The following is a 27706-nucleotide window of genomic DNA, read 5'->3' as shown; positions in this document are numbered from 1 at the left end:
CAGTGGTCGTCTCTGTATCCATCTCTACATTTTCAGGGTTATCAGTTCTTAAATTCTGGTTGTCACTTGCCATTTATATGTTGCAGTAAGAGCTTTAAAGCCTCCACAAAGCCTAGGATTGAAGCTTTCTTGTAACCATGGTTTAATTCCAATAAAGACAAAGTATTTTCATTGAATTAAAAAATTTCCCCAGCCATTAAAACACCATGCCAGACTCTGAAGAGCAGAATGGTGATGAAGGCCTCCCTTTCACTGTGATGTCCATTCATGTTCAGCTTCAAGCTCTGCATATTTCCTCATTGAACACTGATGAAGTCTTTGCAGCCCTTTTTGTTGTGAATAGTGCTCTCTCAGAGTGCAGGGAAGTTCTGTTACGCTGAACTTAAAATAATCCAAACAGACCTGAAAAACATGCAGAGAACTTTTAGCTGTAGTGCACTTTCAGGCAGCCATAGCTGCATACCTAAATTGACTCATAAAATGAGTTTCAAGCAATAGTGCCTTTCACTTTGAGTCTTTTTGGCCTTCCATTTCTGTACCATAATCCTTGATCTCATGGCACCCACGCCTCTAAAACCCATGGCACTTCTATCAGAGAGCCACGTTAATGTTTGTGTTTTCTACCATTTCCTGCAGGCATCCCCAGCTGCTCTAGCAAAAAGCGTTTTGGCTGAAGTTCCAAACCAAGTCGTGGATTATTACAATGGCAAAGGGATAAAACCAAAATGTATGTCAGAGTACGAGTCTTCCAGGACACTAGCTCCATGAACCTGCCTGCACTCTTTTACAAAATTAAAAAAGAAAAATGCTACTGTCTACAACTCCTGTACTTAAAAATGAAACAAAACAAAAAAATAGCACGTTTTGGTGATTTTTAACTAAAATAACCTTTTCCTTTTTTTTTTTGCATGTGTAGCCTAAAGGCTTAAATCTGTTAAGCGGTTGTATTGTTGAAAACTTTTTATGAGAAAAAAAATCCCGAAAAAAAAGTGAACTCTTTACATTACAGCATGTCGCCTTGAAATAAAAAGTTATCTGTATCTGGTTTTTATACAGGTTTGTTGAAATTTTGCTATATTTCTTATCTTTACACTGTAAAGCATTTTGAAATATTTATTGAGAGTCATAGACAAAATGTCTTTGGTTTAATCTGCTAAGAACTGAGAGATTTTTCAAAATGGCAGATGCATGAACTGTATTTTGCATGTTTAAAATAAAAACAACACAGTTTTGCAGTTGTCTTTATTTCTCTCTCTGACACAAGGCTGCCTGCTTTCAACTTCCATATTCCAAAGACAGGCTAATAAAGTGTTTCAAGAGATACCTGACCTGAAGCATGGGCATTTCTGATGTTAGCAGCTTATACTATGGACACCAAACATGCCCGCTCAGCCTGGAGCCTGAGTAGTAATTTTTCAAAAGCGTGACACATCCAGCACTTATGGAGGGTTTGGACCACAGCAGTAAACAGGCTTGGAGGGCATGATCCATCAGCATTGCATGTCTTAGAATATGCCTACTTAATCCAAACTATCTGGCTGGCTTTCAAATGGGTTGTATTTTGGCTACTTTATAATGTCTTATGTTTGAGAATTCTTATTTTGTTTCATTTGTATTTTTTAATCTCACATCCAGTATACAACTTTGTGTGACATGTTTTCCAAAAGAAATTTTGCACAGCCTGATTTTGTGACAACTGGTGATTTGTAACTTCATCCTCACACAGATCACTTGTGTTTGAGAGAAAAACTGGTTTTGTACCAAAAGAATATTTAAGCCACCATTTTTTTTTTAAAGAAAAAGAGGACATACAAGAACAAATTGGTAGTGGATTGATCTTTTAATTGAAATATTTCTGTATATAAATGAAGAAATTACATAAGTGTTATTTTTAGTGTTTGAATTTTGGCTTCTTCTTTTGCTGAAAATCAGTAGTGAAGAATGTGACTTGTTAAAAGCTAAGGATAAAATTTGACAAAAAATAATTTGTGTGGGTCTGTCCAAAGAGCATGGCTTTGGACAAGTTATGCTCCTACCAAACTGAAAACATTCTGTTGCTAGTCCCAGAAGAAGCTGTTTTGGGCCAGTGCCGAATATTTTGGAAAACCTCCCCTGTGAGCAAGGGATTTTCTTTTAGAAATACGTATTTTTAAATGAGTTTGCTGGTAATGTAGAACTCTAGCTCCCTGATTCTCCTCTAGAAGTAACTTCCATGGGATCAGCTTTGATTGAAGGTTTTGTACTATGAAATGAAGGCAGTGGGATAGCCAAGATACATGGGGCTGTCTCCCCAGCACATTCCGTTCTGCTCCATCTATATCCTGCAGTGTAATCACTCATGCTTGCTAGTAAAGATTCCTTCAGCTGACCAGATATTGAACAGCAGCCAGTATTTCTTAGTCATGGGTATAAGTTGTTTGGAGATGTCCCTACTGATAGATCTCAAATCCACACTTCCATGTAACGGCTGGCACTTCATTTGAGAGCTTACCCTCCCTCTGTGGATGTATTTCATCTGGAAGCTACTGTGATCTTCCTTTATATCTCGTATACCACTCTGTCAACAAATCTGAGTTCTGGTCTACAACATCTCGAGTTTCTTACTCCCATTTCCCCCTTTCTTCTCTTTCCTTCCCTATTCTCAGAAGGACCATTTCTGAGCCGTTAAAGCACATGACTGACAAATCAATGACTCCATGTTCTTTGCTCCTCCAATATATTACTTTGTAATCTTGGCCAAGTTGTTTAACTATTCTGCACCTCAGATTCCTCATCTGTAAAATGAAGGTCACTGCCATGTATTCATAAATATCTCACAATAATACTGGGGGACTTCAATATTTGAAAAGTGATTTGAGATCCTCAGAGGCATGATGGTGCTCTCACCATCTAAAGAGTATTACTTTACCCTGGGATGTGCATTTAGGGATGTAATGTACAGCCACAGAAGGGTTAAGCCTCTTTTTTATTATTTGCCAGGCTGTGAAAGTAAACGAAAGCTTTCAGCAAGGAAAAATTAGGAATCAGATAAATTGTTCTTCTGGTACATATGATCTTTGACTAAACTGATTTTTGAAGTGTTTATGGTTACACAGAATTGGGCAGTTACAGCTCTTCATTAGCAGAGGTGTTACAAGGTGCTTCTATAATGTAGCATCACATAAAACACAGAGATCAACAGGTTATTGTATGCTGAGCTGTATAAACCATCAGTCATTTTCATGTGTGTAGTTGGTCTCTATAAGTGCCTCAAGAGAATCCCAGTTGCTGCAGATCTTTCTGTTTACTTCACACAATCCTGATTATAAATGTTGTCTACTTAAAAACAAATCATTATCAGTGGTTAACATAGGTCAGCAATTCCATAGCAGCCCTCCAGGTATTTGAAGAGAAACCTCCACAATATTGAAAAATCAATTAGAAATCTCCTTCAATCTGTACAGATCTCAGCATGTCAAACAATCATGTAATAGTGTGGTGAGTTGGTATAGGATGCACAGAAGACAAAACTAGCCATATGGTAAAAGCTTTCTAATGAGGCTTTGAATGTTATTTTCATTGCTCCAAGCTACTCTGTGCAATAAAATAGTATGGACTTTTTGCAGGGTAATATCATTAAGTGTATGAATATATCTCTGAAACAGCATATTTTTCTCCTGTATTATCTACTTAGGGTTTTGGCAAGGCGATTCTGCCTTTAGGCTGAACTGCCATCAGTTTCTCCTGCAGATTTTTTAGTGCAAACTTAAACTTCTACTGCCTTTTGATGGATTGTTTTAAATTCTGAAAACTCCTTTAAAATAAATTGTATCTTGTCCTTTTGAGATAATTGATGATCTAAAATATCTTCTCTGCCAACTGTAATCCTGTCTTCTTTTTTACTGTCTCTCAAACCCAATTCAAAATCCAGAAGTCCCAGAAAACCCAAAGATATTCATAAACCCTATTATCCCAAAATACATTAACATCTATTATTCTTGAGCCAGATACTGAACTGAGTAGTATCTTTGGTTTTTAGGGGAAACTAAGTCTACAACAATTTTTAAAAAGCAGTTATACACTGCCAAGCGCTTATTACCCTAAGGAAAAATCTATCCATGTGAAGTTCTTACCATCATAAGCAATACAGTGTTCTACAGAATTTGATGAAAGAGTCTACAAGTATGAAAGAAAAACAAAATTATAATACTAGTATTGTTTTAAAACATCTTTTAAACAGTCTCCAAATATCAAAAGTACATAAGTGATGACAGCTAAAAGGTTTAAAGTTTGATCTGTTAGAGACCTGCAGCAGGCAGTGGAGAACAGTGGTCTAAGCCAAGTCTTGCTGCAGGTTGCAGAGGTGATATTCCAACAAACACACAGGTGAAAGGCTCCAGTTCTGTGCAGATTTGTGTGACATAGGCCCTGCAGTTCTGCAGTATTCAACTGCATCCCTCAGGTTTACCCACACACCAGATATTCTGATAGAACAGCGTGTGGTTTGTGAGCTTCATTATTGCACTAAGTTCTTTGATGGTGAGTTAAACAGAGCTACCTCCTTCAGTCTGGCTCTCTGGCTGCTCAAACAAGTCATGGCTAACTCCCAGAAAGAACTCGTTATTCAGATTGATATTCCTCACCTGGGATTATGGGTCTTTCAGTCATAACTCCTATGTAAATCTAAACGTATGTCCAGTCTTTCCGGCATGAAGGAGTTACTAGACAAACTCCCTTTACTCCTAAGTAGCATGGACATTTCAGTCACAAAGCATTGGTACATTTACATTAACTTTTTTTTTTTAATAGGAAGGATAAGCCAGATGATTCCTAGCACAGGTTTACACTTTTCAGGTTGGTTTTTTTCCTTTATTTATGGGAAGTGCCATTTTGCCCCAAGGAATATAGAGTTAATATCACCATTCATCCTTCACTCATAGGTCTTACTTGTATGTGCAGTCCTGGGCTGAAGAATTGAACTATACCAGAGGCAATTTCAGCAATTGGAGCTATATGAGTGATAATAGTCAGCCCAGCTGCACATTTTCTTGCAGCATTCACTGCAAACCATCAATGGGCTGCATGCCCACCCCCTCTTTTCTCTTTTTTCCAATTTCCTTGCAGAGCTGGGGAGATCCTCCAAACTGATCAGGTGAAACCTAGGTGACCTCTCTCCTGGGAAGGCTGCCAGTCCAAAAGTGTTTCCATTTCCTCATTCCTGCCATTATGAGGACTACCCAAGGCAGCAGACTGGGGGGGAAGGTTATTTTCTAATGTTTCATTCTCTTCTTTCCTTCCAAAAACGTGCTAGTCATCTCAACTGCTTTGCAGAAAGTCTTTTGCTGTTGTGTTCAGGAGACACTTAAATTCTTGTTCCACTGATTAGAGCAAGCAGTTTGCCATCTGATTGCATTCAGAGTTGCAGTCATCTTGCTACACCCACTCCCCCTACACACACAAAGTTCATGCCTCTTTAACATCATGAAAAGCTGCATGCACCAAAAAAAAAAAAAAAAAAAAAAAAAAAAAAAAAAAAAAAATTGATTTTACATAATATTAAAAAGGAGAAAACTACAGCACTAAAACTTATTTCTCCAAAATGTATGTTTGCCCAGTATTGCTTTCCAGCTTACTGGTGCATGAAATCCTGTGTCACCTCAGCTGTGCAGCACGCTACATGAGAAAAGCATTATGCTGTGGCAACAAGGCTAGCTTCAGGTGAGAGCATCAAGGGAGCCCTCTTCTCTGGCTGGGAACATCTGTCATGGCTTGGCAAATCACTTAATCTTGTTGTGTGCCTTGGTTCCACATCTTTAAAATGGAAGCAAATAGCATTTTGCTACTTCCTGGGGACTTTGGTGGGGTAAGGACTGTTGTAGGTTGTCACAGTGCTTACAAATTGGGAGTTAACACCTTAATAATTTTTAGGTTCATTCTTCCCCCCGAATACAGAGAGGCAGGATAAGCTACTGATGAACCCCATTAGAAAACACATCTGCATTAAATTTAGCAACATCTCTGTTGCTGTTCTTAATGCCAAGGAGAGAGTGAAAAGATGCAGTGATCACTGTGATAGTGGAGATGACAACCTCAGAGAGGAAATATCCATTGAACTGTGAACTTGGGAGATGCATTTCTAAACACACTATGTGTTTATGTCTTAAAAGGACAAGAAGTAAAAATGGGACAAGGGATGTTTATGTAGGCTGCTGGTAGTTTTCTGGATCACATTTTTGGGTGTGAACTGCAAAATTCTGCTCAGTTAACCACTGAGAGGTGCATACAGCCTCTCTCGGATCTGGTTAGCTGGCCACAAGCCTCAAGTGCAACACACACATACACACACGCACACATACACACACACAGAGCACAGCGGGGGAGAAGAGGAGGTAACAGGATAAAGAGAAACCATAATAGATATCAGCTGACCACACTGAACACTCATGTGTCTTTAAAAAAAGAGACTTCTACTGAAACTGAAAGGGAATCTTGTGTTCATATCCCTTCACTATCCTACCAGCCAGCATGTCGTCGCTGTGCCTGGCTGCCCAGAAACCTGCTGCCTGAGCCACCCACTTTACCAGTACCTTTCACTGGCTACAATATTAAATTTACTTCTGTAAATGTGGCCCTCCCCCTTATGTGGCCTCCACTCGCACGGAGCACAGAGAATCACTGAGTCATAGAATCATTAAGTTTGGGAAAGACCTCCAACATCATTGAGTTAACCCAGCACTGACAGGTCCACCACTAAACCATGTCCTTAAGTGCCACATCTACATGGTTTTTGAACACTTCCAGGGATAGTGATTCCACCACTTCTCTAGGCAGGCTTAACCACCCTTTCCATGAAGAAATTTTTCCCAATATCCAACCTTAACTTCCCCTGGCACAGCCTGAGGCCCGTTTCGTCTTGTCCTGTCACTTGTTACCTGGGAGAAAACACACGAATCTGCTAAGCTCCACACCTCATAGATATTTGACAAAGCAGAGACGCTTTTTCCCAGACACCCCCAAACATCTGCTCAACACCTGTGTAATGCAGGAAGGTTTTGAGTCTGTGTTCCTGCAACCTTGTGTGGCCAAGTGGTGCTCACCAGCAGTGAAACTCCACCTGCCGCGGGCACTTTCCCCTTATTGACACTTATTTGCTGGATTTCACTGGCTCGCTGAAGGAATTCAGGGACAGGAGCAATGGTAGGGATGGAAAGGTTGGGGCGGGGGGCAAAGGGTGCCTATGGCTATTTCTGCACGTCTTCATCCGTCACCCTCTTGGGTGACCTGTTCCCCCCGGGTCAGAACAGCCCCATCCGCCACGGGTGCTGCATCCCTTATGGGAAGCCGCTGGGGCCAGCCCTGTGGGGGAGAGAATGACGCACGACTACGACTTTGGGCTGTTTCGGGAGTTTTTATGTTAATTCTCGAGCTCCCCGCCTGCGCGGGCCGGAACCTTCTGTTCGGGGCAGCACGGAAGGTTTGCAGCGCCGTACGCGGAAGGCGACGGCGGCCCCGCCCCGGTGTCGGCATGGCGGGCTGGGGGAGGCTGGCGAGGCTCGGCGGGCGGCTCTGGGCGGCCGCGGCGGCGCCGAGGGTTCCCGGCCACAGGTAGCGGCAGGGCTGGGAGGGGAAGGGGCTCCTGCGGAGGTGGGGCGCGGGGCGGGAGCGGCGGGAGGAGCGGGGGCTGAGCGTGGCTCGGCCCCTATCGCAGCCCAGAGGTGAGGGGCTCCTCGGCGGCCCTTTGCCCTCGGTGGCGTCTTGGGTCGCCACCCCTTGGAGAGGCCTCTTTGTGCAGCCTGCCGGCACTGCTTTGCGAGTGGTGGTGCTCCGGGTTATTGCTGGAGCCTTTCAGCCTTAGAAATGCCCCCAGCCTGTGTGGGGGTTCTGGCAGGACAGGCATGTTTACATCCAGAGCATCTTTGCTGCATAGTGAGCGACTTGACCTGCTGTGTTTTGGGTCGCCTTGGCCTGGCCCTGTGCGGTCACTGCTTGTGTCGTTAAACACTCCACCTCATTGTCCTTGCAGAGAACTGAGGAGCATTCTGGCTTTTCTGAGCCCTCACAGAAATTAAGGCAGGACCCTGAGCTGTTTAGCGATGAGTGTAGAACCAGAGATTGTTGGGGCTGGAAGGGAGCTGAGCAGCTCAGTTCAAAGCTGAGGTCTAGCTTCCTTCTCACAGTGTGGCCAGCTCTGAGGTTAGACCGTGTTGCACAGGGCTTTCTGGTTTGGGGCCTTGAGAGCCTCTAAGGACAGAGACTGCACAGCCTCTCTGTTTGATTGTCTTCAGGCAAAACACTTTTTCCGTACGTCAAATCAGAATCCCCTTTTCAGTTTGTACCCCTTCTCTCATTCTTCTGCATGCACCTCAGTAAATATCACCTGCTTTTGTCTTGTCAGTGACTTTCTCACAGGCATTGGAAAGCTGCTGTCAGGTCCACCCTAGGCCACCTCTTTTCCAGACTAAACCAAACCCAGTTACCTCACTGCTTCTGGTAGGGCAGGTGCTCCAGCCCCTGGTATTTTTGTATACCACAGCTGGATTCACTCATTTGTAAACATCCCATTTGTACTGGGGACCTGAAACTGGATTTAGTAGTGCAGATGTGGTCTATTTGGAGTGCTGAGGAAAGGGTAAGTGCTTGCCTTGATCTCCTGACTGTGATTCTGTTGATAAAGTCCAGGCTGCTGTTAGTCTTCATTGCTGTGAGGAGCCTGCTGGCTCCCTGTTTACCTTTTTGCCCCCAGGACCTTCCAGGTCCTTGGCCTAACTGGGGAGCAGCTCTGCTAAAGTCACAGCCTGTACTCTCACAAGAGGTTATTCCATCCCAGATGTGGATGGGACTGTGCATTTCTCCTTTATGAATTTCATTGGATTCCTCGTTGGCTGGTCTCTCTGACTGGCAGAGGGACACCCTTGAGCATCATCCACTGCTCCCTTCAAACTTAAGAAGGGTGCACTCATCCCCTCTTACAGGTCATTGATAAAGATATTAAATAGGACAAATCCCTGAATAGACACTTGAGAAACTCTGTTTGTAACTGGCCTTCTAATAGAGTCCAAACCACTAGCCATGGCTCCTTCAGTCAGCTGATCCAGCCAGGTTTTTGCCCATCTGATAGTCCACCCATCCATGCCATAATATCCCAGCTTGGATAGAAAGATGCCACAGGAGATGGTGTTAGAAAGCCTTGCTAAAGTTAAAGACACCCACTGCTATCTTCTCATTCATGAATCTTAGCTTTTTTTTATCATAAGGAGTGGTTGGTTTTTTTGTTGTTGCTTGCTTCCTTTTGGTGCACTTTAGAATACTTCAAAAGTTAGATGAGAACATGACAAAGAATTAGGTGGTTTTGGTCATGAGTGGCCAGTTTGAGTGATGGTGGTTGACTACCTTGGTAGTATGATTTTGGTCTTTATGACTGTATGCTGTGTCATGTAATGATTTGTGTTATTCATTACATTGCAAACATACGTGTCACAAGACATTATTTGAACTGATAAGACACTTAAAACTTTTTTCCCACCACTGGAAAGGGGACAGCTGGGCTTTCTAGTCAGGCACACTAATAGTGCAACGTGGTGGCACGAGCATCTTTCTGAAGAGAATGTGGAGTTCCTGAAGAAGATAACTGCGGAGGAATACAAAGCTCAGACAGCCAGCAAGCTCTGCCCTCTGAAAGATGAGCCTTGGCCACTGAATGAGTGGACACCAGGTGAGAAAGTATCTCTTCTGAAATACCAAACTCGTGCTGAAATTATTACTGTTGTTGTGTTGTTGCATTCAGTAACATCAGGATTGTGCCTTGTAAAGTATTCTCCTTTTTGCTTTTACATCAATCATTCAATACATTTAGTAAATAAGTAAATGTAATACATCAGTTCTCTAAAAAGCATTCAAAATATTACATGGTGTTAAGAACTCTTAGTTTTTAGTCTGTATCAGCACTTGGCCTATCTGACTGCTGTACAATGACAAGATAATAAAGTAAAAATTTGTCAAAAAAGACTCCTTAGAATATAAAGCATATGACCTTGAAAAGGTTCTTGTAAAAACTGCTGGACTCTGAAGAAAAAGTGTGGTATATAATACATCCCACTTCTGTGATTCCAAAGTTTTATGGTCTGGAACACAGTATTAAGTTTTTGAGCCTCCAAAAGGGTCACATCATTTGGGTGGCAGACTTGACATGTTGCCTTTGCTATACAGATTTGCAAAGATTGGGTGGGAGGAACCTCTTACAGTAAACTTTTCAATAGTTAGCTTGACTCTAAAACATGGGTGTTGTATTTAAAAAAAAAGGGAGTCTGAAGTATTGGTTCTTTTAATGGGGAACTGGTTGCGTGTTCTATCAAACACAACTGGAACAGATAGAACTTCACTGCTAGTGGGATTAAAAACAATTAACAGGTTATTCTCAGCCTACTCGCGGGGAGTCAGTGAAGTTTTCTCTCCTTCACCTCCTTAGGAAAGATCAGAGTTAATGAATGGGATTTTGCAAGTTATGAAATGAACCCTTTCAAAGATTAAGTATGGAGTTGCATTCCTGTTCTGTTTTAATCTACAGATTCCATCAGAGTTGGTGTTGTTGCAGTAAAACTGGGAATGATGCCAATATGGACCAAGTCAGGAAAAAAACATGCTGTCACATTACTTAAGGTGAAATAAATCATAATGAATTTCATCTCCTGTCCTGTATTCAGATCGTTAGCCAGACATTTCAGTCAAAAGTGAAAGTTATTACTTGTACAGAGTAGGAAGTCCCAAAAGAAAGGATTTTGGTCGTGGGTAGTACATCATGCCCACTCTGTTTATATCCCGAACTTTCTGGGAGCAGTCTGCCTTCTGCTTCGGCTATTCAGGTGCTGCAGAGCTGTGAGCAGTGTTACCTAGGTGAGGCAACATAAAGCTGAGGTTAACTACCTCACGTAACTTTTTTTATTTTGCCACCTGCAGGTACTTTGGGATTAGTTTCACCTTGTTTTCTGAGCCTTTGTAGCCCTGAAGCTGCTTCTTCATATTCTCTGGCAGCTGCTATTGTCATGAAGCCTTTTGCTCACATGTTGCTGCCGTATGTTGAACCAGTGCCGTGAAGGACATCAGGTTTGCAGGGCAAAAGAGCAGGAGTCTGAAATGTCAGCTCTTACTGTATGCTTTGCAAGCTTACAGAAGGGATTTTGCAGATATTGCATGCAAAAGATGGCTATAAAAGATTATTTGATTTCTAGAGCATTTATGAAAATAGTTTGCATTCTACTAATATTTTTTTCCTAAAATCAGTCTTTAGTTGATTGGTAAAAGAATGTCTACAGTAAAAAAGTAATAAACACTACAGCTTACTATTTGTAAACTGTATCTTCTGTTATGAAAACAGAGACTGACTTAATTTCACTTGTTTTAATAATCTCTTACTATCGTCTTAAAGCACACACATCTGCTTATACTCAAATAAACACTTTTCCTTTTCTTAAGGTGCAAGATTGTCATGTTTTAAGATACGTTTCAAAGGAAGATTCGGGTGGAAAAACAGCTAAGCTGCTTGTTGGAGGCAAAAACGTATCTCCTTTTTCTGTAAGTGAACCACTCTGGGTGTTACTGTTAGAATAGTTGTTTCTGTTGTCCTTGCAATATGAAAGTAGCATAGGTAGACTTCTCTGAAAGATTGACAGACACCTGTGCTTTGGAACAGATCTTTTGTCACATTCACCTTGCTTATTTCCTAACGCTACTGTAAATTCTTGGTTAAGGGAATAGCAAGAAGAATTTTTGAAACTTTTGCCTCTTGATTCTCTAGGAAAGCTGTGGGTTTAGGAAGTTGCTTTGATGTGCAGTGTCCTATGCTGGTGAAAGGGTCTGAAGGACTATTAGTAGTGTAGAAACATATGTTCACCATGTCTGTGGAGGTGCAATTAAGATGAGAACTGCGAGATGCACACTTTAATGGCCTGTTGTAAACTTACCCAACTTCTTTGGATGTTTAGAAGATTTTGTTCTCTAGCTTATTCTTCCATACTGTTTTATTAGGTGTAGTTGTAATTTTTCCACATGTCTGTTGACATTGTTTAATTTGCCTATAGTTTTACTGATGAGTAAGTTTAAGACTTAAATTTTCAAAAAGATAGCTTCATGGTAATAGCTCATCAAGAGCTGTATCAAACCACTCATTTAGACACTCCAGTTTCCTGGTGTGGAATTCCCAGATACCTTCAGTGGTTAAGGTTGTCTAGCAGAGCTGTCATTTCTAAGGAGGAAAACTGAGTTATAGATCAAGGTAGGAACAAAGCTTTCTGTCAAAGGATTGCAATTTCTGTGATCCGTTATTTCTGTAAAATGCCATTTTTTGCTTCTTGCAGTGTCCTGACACTTATTTGTCTGATTTAGTCAAGTAAAAAATATCCAGGGCTCATGACCACTAAGCAGATTATCTCAGCTGATTGTGGCTTTTTGAGGACATGGATTTCACTTTTTCAAACTGACAGTTGTCCCAGAGCCTCAAAATTAATCTGTGTACTTGTTTCTGCTTTACCAGAGGTGAGGGAAGAAGGAGCCTTTTAATTTGCTGAAGTTGTTGACCTTTATAGTATATTCTACTGATTTTGAGCAGGCTGATACTTTAAGGTACCTCTCTGGTATTCAGTGGGTTTATGCCATGTTTCACCATCGCTGCTTATAGTTTCAGGTGTCTGTCCTGTCACTTTAGTCCATTTCCACTTTCCAAATGTGACATTTTTCCTGGAAAAATGACAGCTCTGTTTTTTCTTTCATGTTACTTTGGTCTAAGACATGCAAGAACTATGTGAATAAAAATTTTCAAGTTGTATTTTGCACATTAGACTCCTTACAGTTGATCTTCTTCTCAAGTAGATGATGTTAGCAGTAATTCAGTCTGTTGTCAGAGTCATAACATGTGGGAAGTAAGGAGGTATAAAGAAAATTTCTGTTTAAATAGCTCCTATGAACTAAGAAAATTTCTTCAAAGATAAACTACCTAAAAGGTCAAGTCAAGGACTTTTTAGTAGTGTGAGTTATGTTAATGACTCTCTCTGGGCATAACTTTTCCCAAGTTAGCTTCAATTAATTTGATTGAACTTAGATTCATTTTAATAAAAAATTAATTAAATATCCTTAGACCGATCTGTGGTGAAGACCTGGCCTGAGACTGAACTGTGTATTATGATTATACTGAGCTCTGTATTATTGTTGTTGTTATCATCATTGTCATAGTATAAACTAGATAATTCCTAAGGAAGAATTTGACATGCTGATTCTGAGCAATTTTGCTTGTTGAGGTACTAACAAATGAGGTATTTCTGTGGTTTAGCTGCAAGTTTGAATCACTGCTCTGCTATGTTTATCAGCCTTTTTATGTGTGTCTTTTCTCTTTGGAATGTCGAAAATGAGAATTAAAAGAAGGGTAAATGATACTGTATTGTATTAGCATAAGCAATTTATCTTCTGTTAGTTCCTCATAGGAACATCTGTCTTCCTCAGATTCCTCACAGTTTCTGATTTTTAATGAGTTCAAACAAAAGATTCCCTCAGTAATTTTACTAACAAAGAATTTTCTATATTTCTTTTGCGTGTCAAATTGCTTAAAAGCTGATAAGGAATATTGCACTTTTAGCAAGATTTTTTTTTTTCGTTTTTAGCTTGATATATGTCACTCTGCTACAAGTGAAGAGATTTTTCATGATTTTTAATGCAAACTTTTCAAATGTACAGTTCTGACAGTGTTCTAACATTTTTTGGTCAAAAATATTTTATATGCTTCCCATAAGTGAGGGCATATTGATCATTTTCCTATAATACTGGAAGATATCATTGGTGTTTTTAAAAGTTTAGAACATCTGAGAATTCACTCAATATTGCTTTTTAGGAAGGCTTTGTAAAGACTGCAGTGTTTTGTTTGTAAAAGTACATCTCTCTGACTCAACTGTTGTTGCAGTAGAACAGTGCAAGGCTAAAGCCTTGAGTAGGACTTGAGATATAAGTGAATTTTACCCTTTGGCTTCACTGTGCTTTTCTTCAGCTGTGGTAGCACAGGGCTCCCCTTGCTGTAGCTTTAGGCAGCAGTTTCACATAACAGTGGAAGTAAAGGATTCATATACAGGCACTTAGTAGAAAGGCCATATCTTTATTTTTAATTCTCACATATGGTTCTACAGATTAAAACAGTTGTCCTCCATTGGTGCCTCAAATATTCATGGTCTTAGGGAGATTTTGTATGTAGCTGATTTTTTTTTTAAAGGTATTTGAAGTGTTTTGTACTGTGAACTCAAGTTAACAAATCACTAGGAAAAAACTTTTCACTCTCAAAGACTTTCTATCCACACTTTCTCCTCAAACAAAGACAGATTTTTATACTTAAAATTGCTGGGTTTTTTCTAAGAGATTCTCATCATCTTGCTTCCTCATTCTTCATAAAACTTCCTCTCTTGTTCTAACACTTTTTAACAAATTTTTGAAAACAAGAGAAAGGACATCATGCAAATTTTCAAAACTGCGTTTTCAAATAAACTATGTTACCCTTTTTAAGTTATCCAAATTATCTTGTCTTAAAACATAGAAAAAAATTTTGAGAGAGAGAACTGTGCTGAAGTTTTGAGAAGTGAACCTCAGAGATGTGACTATCCTAGTGTGACAGTATTGTTAGATACTTAAATTGCTTTCTAGGAGAATTCATTTGAAGAAAATTTAAGTGGCATTCCTTTTTTCCTATGGCTACAATTTACCTGCATTACTGTTTCTGTTGCTTGGTTTCATCTCACGGTCAACAGTTCTGTGAGCTGTCTTGTTTAAAACAGCTGAGAATAATATTAAGTACTTTTAAATTTGTCAGAATCCTCTGAAAAGAAGATCCTACTTTATTAAGTCAGCAGTGGTTTGACACTGAGTGTACTTGGTATATCTTAAAAATACATGAATCATAAACTTGTTGTTCTTAATTTTTCTTTTTTTTTGTCCAGAGACTCAAAATTCTGTTCTGTGGAAAAGTTAAACCTTTTGAGAATTTTCTGCAAGATGAGACTTTGTTTCTATTGTTTTCTTAGTTAAATCAAATAAATTGTATTTATGGTGGTGTGGAACTAAGTCATCAGTAGCTTTGAAAAAGAGACCATATTTTTAAATTATTACAAAACTCTTTGTAAGCCATGACAAAAACAGTAGTATCTTTTATTTATATTGTAAAGGATTCTGATCTTGGAAATCTTCATATGTATCTTATTTATATAATGTAGCTGTAGGGTAACTAGTTGGCAGAAAATAAAATGCAGAGACAGGAGTTTTAAATAAATTTTATATAGAGATAAAATGCTACTCTCAGGATAAAATTTTAGTATGATATATCTGTTCCTCTGAGTGGTGTTGACAGTCTGTAATCATTTTCTGTGCTAGGTTGATCTTGGGTATTTTAAGATCACTTCTTTTTTACGGCTGCTTTTTGTTACAGAAACCAGAGTCTGCACATCAGATTTTTAAAGAAGCTGGAGTACCACGAAAGCAGAAAGTTGCAACATTTAATGTAACAGATGATGCCATAATTAAGCCAGGTAATTTTTTGAGTTGCTGATTATTACATGCATAATCATTTAACATCTGCCACTTGTAGACCTAAACAAAGTTATGACGTGTATTTAATTTTTGTTTTGTATGGAAGTTGCTGAATTATTCTTTGTCATTAAGTACAAACATACTTTTTTCTTAGGGAAAATTAGAAATTTATTGTTTAGTTGATGAGAAGTAGGATTTTTCCTTTTTCTGGGGTACTATGTTTCGATTGATTAGAAAGTTAGTCTAATCCAATTTACTAATATGAACATTGAATTAAGAAGTAAGTCTGTAACCTTGACTCACTGTCTGGGAATAAATATGAATGCAGTTATGGGAAGTTCTGTTTTTATCCTTATGAGAGGGACACAGAATTTTGTGGTAATGTTTCTCAGGAACCTAAAAGAGCAGTTTGAGGTTTTTTTCTTCTTGCTGCATTCAAAAGTAGGACTGATGACTGTCATTTAGGATGTTTTTTCTGACAGCTTGCAAAGTAAAGCACACTAAAATGTGTTTATAACTAATGTTCTCACTAAAAATCAGTATTAGGAGTTTGGAGATCTAACAAAAAGTTTTAAGTTTCTAAGGTTTTATTAGGTAGTGCACTTAAGTTGCTTTCACTTTTGACGATTATAGGTATTTTCTGAAGAATGATGTAGGGTTGGAAATTCTAATATATTGTGTATTTCCTTGCCATTAGTGAAGCTTTTTGTAAGATCTTTTTAAGACAGTGTGGTAACTGATAAAAATCAAATCTGACATGCTAAATGGAAGCAAAAACTTGAGATAAAGCAGAATTGCAGGTTTTCAATAAACTGGTTTTGCAGTGCATGTATTTTGTACATAACATCCTTTATATGCATGATTTTGTGTCAGTTGACAGGCATCTTATTCCAGGTGTGTATGAATTATATAAATATAACATGACATAATATGAGAATTTTTATGCTTGAGATTTATGAGAGGTTTACATCATTTCAGTTTGCATTTGTACAGATTTGAAAAAGCATGAGAATGGATGTGGACATGAGCAACTAAAATTTCACTTTTTTAATGGATGTAAAACAGGTTGGAAACTGTGAAATATGCAGCTATATAGATCTATATAGATTTATTACGAACTAAGTTATTAATTTTGGTTTGTTGTGGGTTTTTTTTTTAAACTGCTAATAAAAGAATATTGCACTTGGATAAAAAAATCACTGAAGACAAAATAAATCTAAAAGTAATATTTTGATACTGCAAGTATTTAAGGAATTAGTGTAATTACAGTGAGGTGAGTGGTGTCACTGACCTACATTAGCACTACTTCTGCTGAAAGTTAATGTATAGGTAATCCCCCAGTGGATGAGGCTGTACTTCTGCCATAGTCTTTACTTTGGAAACACCATGTCTTAATAAAGAGAAAGCATTGCGAAACTGTCTTTTTTTTATTATTATTATTAACCACATTTTTTATAGTAAGTGGGTTTTCTTTGTGGCTTGATTGTTTTTTGTTTTGTTTTTCTAAGAACTCTCCACCTTGTAAAGTTCTGGTAGTTCTAAGTACAGCATGTTCTGTTTTCTTGCTAAGTGTGTTTATTATGAATCTTAACTAATTAGACGTTTGGGGCTTTGTGTATGAAGTACAACATACCTCAGTAGAGCCCTGGCCCTTCCTTCCTATTCATCTGAAATTGGTCTGGGACCTGAGAAATGTGCTTCAGTAGTAAATACAAAGCATCTCTCTTACTCCGTGAGGTTCATAAAGAAGAATAAATAATATGTGAATAAGTTTTCTTTCCTTTGCTGTGACTGTAATCTACCCTGTATGATAATGACTGGATAGTGATTTAAGGACTTCAGCACTTAGTTGAACATGATCTCTCCTCTTCTTTTGAAGGTACTCCTTTGTATGCTGCTCACTTCCGCCCAGGGCAGTTCGTGGATGTTACTGCAAAAACGTAGGTTTCTAATGATTTAACGCGTGCGGTTCATCTGTCAAAGAGACTGGTTCTCTTTTTCTTCCCTCTACTTTGTCTTGAACCCGTGGATCACAAAAGCTGAAATACAATTGCAAGAGTAGTGACAGGAAATACATGTCCACTCATTGGATCAGCAATATAAAATTATTTTTCTTTACTTTTGATTATGAACAAGATGAATAATTAATACTATTAGGGCGATGGTTCTGCCTGTATATGTCACTTGTACATGGAAGGGCTAGACAAACAGCTTGAGAAAATGTTGTTCAAGCTTAGCATGGGCAAAGAGATCTATAATGCAGCATCTGTGGTATGTAGAAGTGGGGAATGAATGCTGAAAGGCATCAGTTCTCAAAAAGGCTGCTTGATTTTGATTTGGTGAAGAGATGTGAAGAGAGATGTATCATGTGGACTGAAAAAAAAGCAAAAAGATATTGAATACATTTAGCAGGACAACAGAGCTGTCAAATTCCTTTTTTTTTCTGTTTTCTCTCATATTCCAGCTCATGTCCTTGCCAGCAGTGGCTAATGATCTTTTACTTTAATGTGGGAGGAATGATTTCCTTTCAGACCACTGTGAATGCCAAATTAGAGCTCAAGTGGTAGAGGGTGTCAAAAGAAAAATTGGCATCTTGTGGCAAAGACTAGTCATGGCTCTTGTGGTACATCTGTGATTTCCACTGACCAAGAGCACTGAGAACTCCTATCTGTGTGTTTCAGTGAACTGTTATTTTTGTTGTGTTGTGATACAAAGATAACATTTTGTGGAGTTTTTTTAGGTGTAATGGAGGTAACACCCAACTGTAATAGTCTCACATGTGTGTATGACCTATAAATGTGTAATATCATTCACAGGGTCTTGTATATATGGGGAAACCAAGCACCTGACTGCATTTATGAGGGTACCCTATTGAGAAAAGGAAGTCAAGGAGTTGACTGAAATTAGTATTTTTTTTATGTCAAACTTCCTTATATAATACTTAGATCTGGCATGTTGTTCATTCTGTTTCTAAATTGCATTCTGTGAACAGCCTGTAAGAGACAATGGCCTGTTTGCAAAACAAAACAGAGGATCATTAGGAATACAGTTTTTTAATGAAGATTAAGTGTCACTGTTTGTTAATGCAGAAAAGCTCTGTTTTTCTAAAAGTATTTCAAGAACTAGTAAAGGGATTTTTTTTTTTGCCATGTAGAAGATACTGGTAAACAGCCACAGAATATTTGTATCTTGGTATTTGAAAATATTAGCAAGCTAAAAATAGACTGAGTTCTTGGTCACGTTCAGTGAATCCATCTTAAATTGTAATTCAGTATTTCTGACCTGTTTTCTCCAGGTATTTGTATGATCCCATTTCAGAAATTAGCTGTTTGTTTGTGCTGGTTTGGTAGCACATTACTTGTAATCCTTCTGTACAGGTGAAGAAAAAATTTTTCTGCTAAAGAGAAAGATCAGTTGGGTTTTCTGTCAACATGATTGTCTAATCATTCCAGTCTTCCTGTATCAAAATTTTTTTAACCTTTTTCTGCGGCTTACTCACATTTTGATTTCTGCTTTTAAAGTTACTTTCTTCTTAATTTCCACTTTTCTGGAATGCTTCATTTATCATATTCCCTTAACTCTTGGGTAAGAATTAATTTATTTTACTATATTTCAGTTTTTCTTTGGGTCTTTTACTTTATTCCATGGAATTTCATCCAGTGTTACTTAGTCTCATACTTTCCTGAGGTTCATGGTTTTTTTACTTTTCAGAATACTGTGTATTCATGATTCGTAGTTACTGTACCGGGAAGTACAGATTCCACAATGTCACAAAAATATCCAAGAAATGCTTCAGTGAAGGGAAAAAAAAGTTACCTTGGGAGTGGTTATAGCCTTGACCTATAGCATTTGGGCTGCACTGTGAGGGGAAAAAATGACAACATGCTTTATGTTAGGTTTGTGTTCTGAACCCACCTCAAGAGAAGCCAGCTTCTCCCTGCTGAACAAAGGCCTTGGGAGGTTTGGTCCACAGGCCGAAGTGAGCCTTTGTACATTACTCTGTAAAGCCCCAGTTTTAGCAGTGCTGTAAGCACTTGGAAGATCCTAAGCTATAGGGGCATTTTGGAAAGGTACTTAAAGAAAATAACACTGAGTTACAGTAGGGAGCATAGTTTGACTTCCTTTCCTTCCTCCCACTTCTGTCTTATAGAATATAGAATGGTTTAGGTTGAAAGGAACCTTAAGGATCATCTAGTTCCAACCCCCCTGCCATGGGCAAGAACACTTCTGCTAGGCCAGCTTACTCAAAGCCCCATCCAACCTGGGGAAGGGACCTGGTTCTTCCTAATTCAAACCACTGTGGATTTAAAAGAGAGTAATTCCTAAAAACTTGCTATCACTGGTAGCAAAGTTTTTAGAAATGTATATTACATGAACATGTACTTTACATTTTTAAGATTGACAGTAATTTTGTTTTAATGGAGGAAACACCGAAGTGTGTGCAATGTTTGAAATCATGTACATGAAAATGGTGGTGCTGTTGGTAAGAGCATGATTAATTCTAATTATTCCTTTAAAAAAGAAAGAAAAAATGTCACCTCAATGAGGAGATAATGTAGGGGAATATAATATAAAGGATATTTTAATTTTTTGCCAACTCTTAATTATCCAGATGAGCAAGATATCTTTCTGGATGCTTCCTTCTACCAAAATAAATCAAAAATATGGTCCTTAAAAATGAGCAAGCTTTTCTTAGTTATCATAGCCTGAATGAAGGATTTGCACTACATTTCAGAAGTCTTGGTTAGCATCTTCATTTTGTTACGAAAGTGTAGGGTATTTTTTTTTTAGTTGTCTTCTTTTAATCTTCCCTACAAATATTTTTGTCAAAGTCTTTTATTCATTTATAGCTCTGTACAGAAAAACACTTTCACAGAAACAAGAAGGTTCAGTTAAAGATGTATGCAGTTAGTTTTTATTTGAAGTCTCATAATTTGTTCAGCACAATATGAGTAGCTTTTAGAGCACTGTCATTAGGCAGTGTGTCTGTATGCTGTCAGTCTTCTATAGTGCTGAAATATTTTCCTTAGTACTTATTTTCAGCTATTAAAAAGCTCAATTCTTAAGTTTAGCCCTGGTATGCTTTGAGCTAAGATTTGTACCACTGTCCAGAAGCACTTCTCTCACAGGTTGCACTTCTGTGACCCCACCTGGAGTGCTGCATCCAGCTCTGGGATCTCCAGAACAGGAAGGGCATTGACCTCTTGTCCAGAGGAGGGTCACCAAGAGGATTAGAGGGATGGAACACCTCTCCTATGAGGAAGGGCTAAGAGAATTGGAATTGTTCAGCCTGGAGAAGAGAAGGCTTCGGGGTGACCTAATTGCAGCCTTCCAGTACCTGAAGGGAGCCTACAAGAAAGCTGGAGAGAAACTATTTACAAGGGCCTGGAGTGACAGAACAAGGGGAAATCACTTCAAACTGAGAGTAGGTTTAGATTAGATATTAGGAAGAAATTCATTACTGTGAGGGTGGTGAAGCATTGGGAGAAATTGCCCACAGAAGTGGTGGGTGCCCCATCCCTGAAAGTGCTCAAGGCCAGGTTGAATGGGGCTCTGAACAACCTGGTCTATTGGAAGGTGTTCCTTCCTTGGCAGGGGGGTTGGAACTAGATGATCTTTAAGGTCCCTACCAACCCAGGCCAATCTATGATGCTTGTATGGTGACTTCCTTAAGCTGACATAGGGCATAGGCTGCTGCCCAAAGGGAAGGTGGTGCTCTCTCCCAGAGTCCCCATTGACCTTCTGTCGCTGGTACTTGTGTCCTCAGTTGCATGAAGGAAAAGATCAGTGCGAGATACCTGTATTCTTCTCTGGGTTAGTTTTCAGAGGGATCAGTTGTGTGCCCCAGCTTGCTCATCACCCGAGTGAGCTTCTGCACTAGTACACAGGTGACCAGAACATGGTGATAGGGAGGGGTGGGACCATGCCTGCCATGGTAGCCCAATGCTGTGTGGACATGGAGTTGTATCTTACCTCCTTTTCTGCCACTTCATGACCCGTTCTGTGAACATTTCAGGAAAACTTGGGAACGTGAGAAATTTTGTCACTCCAAATTAAAAATCAACAGTAGTTTTATTTGAAATGTACCAGTATTAAGTGATGATTCTGGAGTGTTTATGGTTTATTTAAGCTTTGCTAGGTTAACAGTGTAATCTGAGCCTGAAAGTATGTTCTACATTTGTCCGAAATTATTGGACTAAGTAGATGGAATCCTTCTTCCTTTACGGCATCTAAATAATGGTCTTTTAAATGAACTATGAAGAGTTAGCAGCAAACTTCATTAGAGTACTTTATTCCAGTAGCTTTCTAAATGAAAGTTATCTCGTTAGGTACTGGCATTTTACTTGTATCAAACCTGGAAAATGAGGTTTTCTACAAAATTAGGCGGTTGACCTAAACACCTGCTTTCCTGCAGGTGAGAGTAGAATAACTGTATGCAATTAAACTCTAATTCTGCACAAGGATTACTTTCATTTAACATTTATGTGTCTTAGTCTTTCATCTCATCATTGCTGCCTGCAATTCCTTTCTGGGACTCAGGTAAATATGTTTCATTCAGTGAAACCAAGTAAATTAAGTCATAAGGTAAAGTGTATTTGTAGGTTATTCAGTGATTTTCAATCAGTTTTTCACAAATAAATAATGAAACTAATCTGAAACATTATTGAACTAGTATGATGAAAGAGCCTTGGTAGATAGTAAAATGTTGTACATTTTGAAGTACTCTTAATTTCAGAATTGTGATATCTTTCCTTGACTTTAGGCAGAATATTTCAGAGGTTGGAGATTTGTTTTCATATTCCAGATCGATCAACAGATCCAAGAGAATTTTCAGCTTTACCAGAGTGCTCTTTTTTAGGCTGGTTACACTTCCTATAAATTTCCTAAAGCTTCGGTACTGTAAAGTCTGAGGCTTTGTTCACAGAAAATATGTGTGTAATTGGAAGGACCAAGAAGCAGATGAACATAGTCCATCACATAAATCATTAAACACTAGCAACTCTATCTTGTGATGTAATCACTTCTTTCTGAAGATATCTTAAAACGTTGATGTATTAAGCATTTTTTTTCAAAATACATCTCTTGTAAGTATTAGGTATTTATTTTATTTTTTTAAAGTACAATTTATAATATTCCAAATTGTTTAAAAATGAGCAATCTGAATGAAATATTGAAGTGGTTTCATGACATCATGCTTCTTGATTCAAGTTGACAGTACTGTTTACTTTTGAATTGATGGCTTTCTAAGGTTGTGTGGTTTTCTCTCAATTGCAAGGACATTTTTGCAGCTAAAGAATTAATCATGCCCTCGATCTGCTCGCTCTAGTAACTGCAAGCTGTTGTTATGCAACCTGCTTGCAGTTGGTTTTGGAGGCTTTGTTAAGTTCATCTTCCAGCTAGAGATGCCAGAAGTAGTCTACGTGGAAAACATGGCCAGTAATAGATAGTTTAAAAGAAAAAAATAACATTTTGGCAGAACAGATACGAGTTTTCCTATGGCTTAGTTTCTGTATGTATTTCAAAGTTATTGATCCCCTAGCAATATGCAGACATAGAAAAGACAAGTTTTGAGCCTCTCTTAAAATGTATTTTTCAAACCTTTTTTTACAACTATTGCTGTTTACTAATGTGAGCTTTTAAAATAAGCTGATTCTATGGGAAACTGGTGTTAAAAAGCCTTGCATCCTTTAGATTTCTGTCTTGTGTTCCTGTTTCCTGGTAATTCAGGTCCTCCTTTGTGGAGGTGCCTTCCTTTAGCTTCCTCTCATGGCCCTGACCCTCTTCATACCCTCAGGTTCCAGCACTGTCTGCTGGCCTGGAAGGACTGTCTTTCTGGTGACAACCACTTGCATGACTGGCCAGCTGGCAAGCCAAAGGAACATAGCACCACTTAAATTGTATTTTAGCATTTCCGTAGTTGTAGGTAAGGAGCAAAAAAAATTGAGGAGCTTCTATGCAATAAATCTCGATTCAAACAATTACACGTCTTTCTTTGCCAAATTTAAGTGGGATTGATCCTTAGGTTCTAAGCAGCTCTTGTTTCCTTATGATTCTGTGGCTTTAGAGAGTCTTTGTGGCTGATTCTGGCCGTAGCTTGACGTGCTCAAGGCATCTAGGGCAGCAATTAGAGGAGAATTACTCAAGTGGTAAGAGGAAAGAATCTAGTTTTCACGAATGTTGTTGTATTCCATGTTTGTATATTTTCTCTAGCTTTTAATGGTAGTGCTGAGCAGGGGAGTCAGCAAAATGCAGTCGCTCTGTAGAATGTGCTCTACGCATGCTCATACATGGGTTTATTCTTCTGTGTTTGGCTGGAAGGTTCTAATGCTTGAACTAATAGGACTGTGACATTGCAAAGTGTATTAGCAGAGAAAAGATTTCTGTAAATTGGAGGAAAAGGATCATCTTTGTAAATGAATTAAATAATCAGTGCAGCCGTAAACCCTGTGGTCAGATTTTTCCTTTTGGAAACAGACAATGCCAGTTTAAAGACACACTTTAATCGGCTTTTCCTTTGTGCAGTGATAAGGTGGGTTTTCCTGTTGAGTCTGTTCCTGCAATAAATAGAGAACTCCAAAGCCAGTAATAGTATCATGTGCCTCAAAGATTAAGGGCATGGACTCTGAAAATGTGTTTTATTTGTTACTGTGCTGTAGACCTTATTTGTTAGCTGAGTATGTATCAAGGGAGTTATGTTTTCACTATACACAAAACTGTTTTCAAGAGATGAGTTTACTGTAGTATGGAAAATGTTTCTTCATTTATTTTTATCATAGTCTAAGAAGTCATCTCTTTCCTCTCTTGATGCTTAGGACCTGTCATTAAGTTTTGGTGTATGCTATTATACAGTTGCTTTTTATTTGGTTTTGGTTTTGGTTTTTTGGTTTGGTTTTTTTGGGAGGGTGTTTGTTCTGGTGTCCACTCGATGAAAGCTTCATTGCAGTAACATTTCTTGAGGATGGTCACAGCAAGAAGCATTTTGTGTTAGTCTTTTTGCCTATTTGACTCTCTTCTAGTGCTTCTTATTCTTGAAGCATTGTGCTACAATATGTTTATGATATAAAATACAGATTTTCATTTTAAGTGTGTTCCCCTCTCTACTGAGCTTTGCTAAAGGTAAGAAGATCATGAGCCTGACCGAAATTATTGGTTATTGCTAAAATAACAACCTTAAGTCTGACTAACCCAGGTTTCTTTCTTAATTATTTTTGTTTTCAGAATTGGTAAAGGATTTCAAGGTGTCATGAAAAGGTGGGGATTTAAAGGTCAGCCTGCGAGCCACGGCCAGACAAAAACTCACAGAAGACCGGGAGCAATATCTACTAATGTGAGGATTCTTATTTCCTGTTTAAACATTCTCAGTGTTTTTATAACTGCATACTAAAAATGAACAATTTCACAATATCTAGCTGCTACATGTACTCTGTGGTAGCAGAGAATCCCAGTAGTTTCAAAGGAAGTTCAGAAACCTGTATAATGAGCAATGCAGATAGCTGTTCTCTTATGCCTCAGTTTATGAATACGCATTATTTCAACTGAGCAAATTGTCATATTTTGTAGCATAGCTGAGAGGAATAGTCTTAATACTTCAAAGAGAGATCTAAGAAGCTTTTATCAGACCATTTATAGATTAGAAAAGATTTGCCCGTTATTTTACACTGCAGATATTGTACCATTCTTTGGAACCCTACTCGCTTTTGTCACCTTGCCTGGCTTGTGTAGCTGCTTGATGAACTGATTCCCATAATCTTATAGGGAATAATTCCCAAAATTTTGAAAGCTTCTAAGCATTTTTAAGCAGAGTACAGAGTCATATTTTTGCGTTTCAAGCTATTAATAAAATTGGTATAAAAGCTCTTTGAGCATATTACATTTAAACTTTGTCCTGTTAAGGCTGTACAATATTTAGACCAAACTAAGAGGAATTTTTGCAAACTAATTAAGATCAACTGAGTCACGGTACTGAACCTGAGCTGTCTATAATTTTCTTAGAGAAATTAAAATTTAGAAAAGTATTAATAATGCTCAGAGAATAGTAAAAGCAAAAGGGCAATAGGCAATGAAGTTAGAGTAATTGAGAGTGTAAAAGCATGCATTACTGATTTATAGCCTTAAGTTTCAGCTGGAAAAAAATTCTACACCTGGCACTTGTTTTCACTGAAGAATGTAAATATTTGAACACAGAACACTGTTTTAATAGATGCTCTTCACCATTACAAAATAACCTCTCTTTTATTTAAATTAGAATTTCATAAGCAGTAATGCTGGATGTAATTTCATAAAGTGTATAGAGTGGAAAATAGTATTGGAAATGGGTAGATGAAAAAGAAACAAGATGAAAAGATGCAATAGGGGAAAAACAGTGCCTTGTTAGTTTTTTCCTATCTAGTGTTGACCATCTCAGACGTTTTTGTAATCCAGGATTTTTCAGTACAGAATCCTTTCCCTAGAACTGCATTGCAGCTGATTCCTGAAATCACGATTTTCACAAGAATTAAAAAAATGCCCAAACATTATTAATGAATAACAGAGAGGTGCAGGATACAAATCCCTTGATAACAATGTAGAATTGAAAATTATAGCACTTATTCCTGCCTTTTTTTTCCACCTTTTTAGTCCAGTTTATACCCAGCCTGTCACAAATGGGATACAGAAACTAAGCAATAGCAGTGAATGGAATTAAATTAACATTTCGTTCTCAAAAATACATGCATTAAAACAGATCTGCTTTACATCAGTGTGAAAATCATGGATTAGGGGGAGGAGGGAAGCTACAGTGTATCTTCATTTCAGCAGCCTTCTAGGGCAGGACTGCTCTGGAGCTCTGTGTTAGCATCCACAAGTAATTCAGGCAATAGTTCAGGCAGGTTTCCAGTTGCTGCAGTCTGTGATGTAGGTGAGAGACTTGTGTTGACAGGAATCTTGGGAAAAAAACTTTTCTTGATTTTTCACAAAGTGCAAGTATGAATGAGTACAGATTTTATTCTGAATCTATATACATTAAGTATTAAGCAAAGCTAGAATCTCTTTGTTCATATAACAGTATATGTAGCAATTTTATGATTGAGGTCAAGTATTTCAGATAACATGTAGAGTAATACCTAACCTCCAGCAGGAGGTATTTAAAATGCTCATCAGTGTTAGATTTTTTCAATATTATATTTTCAACATTGGAAATATCAACATATTTTCTCCAGTGCTTCTCTTGCAGTTAACATGATCTTTTTTTGGCCTTGTTTTTATCTAGAAAGCTTCCAAAGTTTATCGCGGAAAGAAAATGCCAGGTAAAATGGGTAACGTCTACAGGACATGTTTTGGATTAAAGGTGAGTTCTGAGTATACTAGAATGTGTATAGGGTGATTGCATTGCCAAGCAATGGACTCAGCCATGTAGCCTTGTGTTGATGTTGTTTGAAGTCCTAACTTGATCATGACCCTTCACTTTCATTTACAAAAAAGAGATTATAGTTTCTGTCCAGATTCTGATTGGTACATTTGTACAGCAGCTCCTGGGCTATTAAAGATGCTTTTCTCTGTCTCCAAAGGCAACCTCTGCAAATTGACCTCTAGTTTGCAAAAACGTGTGCTGCTGCTGTTCTCTGTTAACTGAAACTAATTTTTTGTAGCAGAAAATGTTGTGTTCAGTTGAGCAGCTCATTGAATTAAGAAATTAACAAATGCTCACAGTAACATTTTCATGAGGATATTTGTTTTATTTTGTCACCTGTGATGTTCAACAGCTGTTGCTGTTAGAGGAAAAAGAGGCTTAGGAGCTCTGGTTGGTGTTTGCTGAACAAAGAGCTGCCTTACCAAATATAGCCTGATCACCCGCCCTTCAAAACTGTTACAGACTCCTGCATGAGAAAGTTTGGCACTCAGAGTGGCATGTGAGCGAATTTTGTGACAGTTTAGGCCTTTGTAGAATGTTCTTTCCCAGAGTACCACCTCCAATTAATTACTTTGTGCTTTACTGGACTACTGTTTGTAAAAGTGGGAATAGTCTAAACAGGGTTCAATGTCTGGGTTTTTTTTCTGTCTCCTAGGTGTGGAGGATCAACACAATACATGACATTATTTATGTAAATGGCTCTGTTCCAGGTCACACAAATTGTCTGGTGAAGGTATGTTTGCTGGTTTCAACTTACTGATATTAGTGACTCCTGAACTCTTTACAAAT

At 38.4% G+C, this 27706-nt stretch overlaps 2 protein-coding genes and 1 long non-coding RNA gene across 5 annotated transcripts in view; 2 read left to right on the top strand and 1 right to left on the bottom strand.

Annotated features, from left to right (window-relative positions):
- The window catches only part of CPNE4 (copine 4), a 227611-nt gene extending 225734 nt beyond the window's left edge, over nucleotides 1-1877 (top strand). For all 3 annotated transcript variants that reach the window (XM_027748558.2, XM_027748557.2, XM_027748556.2), the window contains exon 16: nucleotides 637-1877. In XM_027748558.2, the coding sequence (XP_027604359.1) occupies nucleotides 637-768 (132 nt within the window). In that variant the 3' untranslated portion in view covers nucleotides 769-1877. The remainder of the gene's footprint in view (nucleotides 1-636) is intronic.
- Nucleotides 119-7189, bottom strand: LOC114002543. The gene is made up of 2 exons (XR_003545904.2): nucleotides 7077-7189; nucleotides 119-402 (listed from the first exon to the last, which is right to left on the bottom strand). It is a non-coding gene; the product is annotated as an uncharacterized LOC114002543 (long non-coding RNA).
- A 289-nt stretch (nucleotides 7190-7478) lies between these two features.
- Nucleotides 7479-27706, top strand: part of MRPL3 (mitochondrial ribosomal protein L3) — a 32241-nt gene continuing 12013 nt past the window's right edge. Inside the window, exons 1-9 of the mRNA XM_027748559.2 lie at nucleotides 7479-7584; nucleotides 9513-9691; nucleotides 10544-10635; nucleotides 11449-11547; nucleotides 15428-15527; nucleotides 17408-17468; nucleotides 24748-24856; nucleotides 26777-26854; nucleotides 27573-27650. Coding sequence (XP_027604360.1) covers nucleotides 7505-7584; nucleotides 9513-9691; nucleotides 10544-10635; nucleotides 11449-11547; nucleotides 15428-15527; nucleotides 17408-17468; nucleotides 24748-24856; nucleotides 26777-26854; nucleotides 27573-27650 — 876 coding nt within the window. The 5' untranslated portion in view covers nucleotides 7479-7504. The remainder of the gene's footprint in view (nucleotides 7585-9512; nucleotides 9692-10543; nucleotides 10636-11448; nucleotides 11548-15427; nucleotides 15528-17407; nucleotides 17469-24747; nucleotides 24857-26776; nucleotides 26855-27572; nucleotides 27651-27706) is intronic.

The sequence above is a fragment of the Pipra filicauda genome, unplaced genomic scaffold (genome assembly GCF_003945595.2).
Source record: "Pipra filicauda isolate LSUMZ 115617 unplaced genomic scaffold, ASM394559v2 scaffold231_size1239837_pilon, whole genome shotgun sequence".
In the NCBI taxonomy this organism is placed as follows: Eukaryota; Metazoa; Chordata; class Aves; order Passeriformes; family Pipridae; genus Pipra; species Pipra filicauda.
This window is presented reverse-complemented; position numbering and strand designations above follow the sequence as displayed.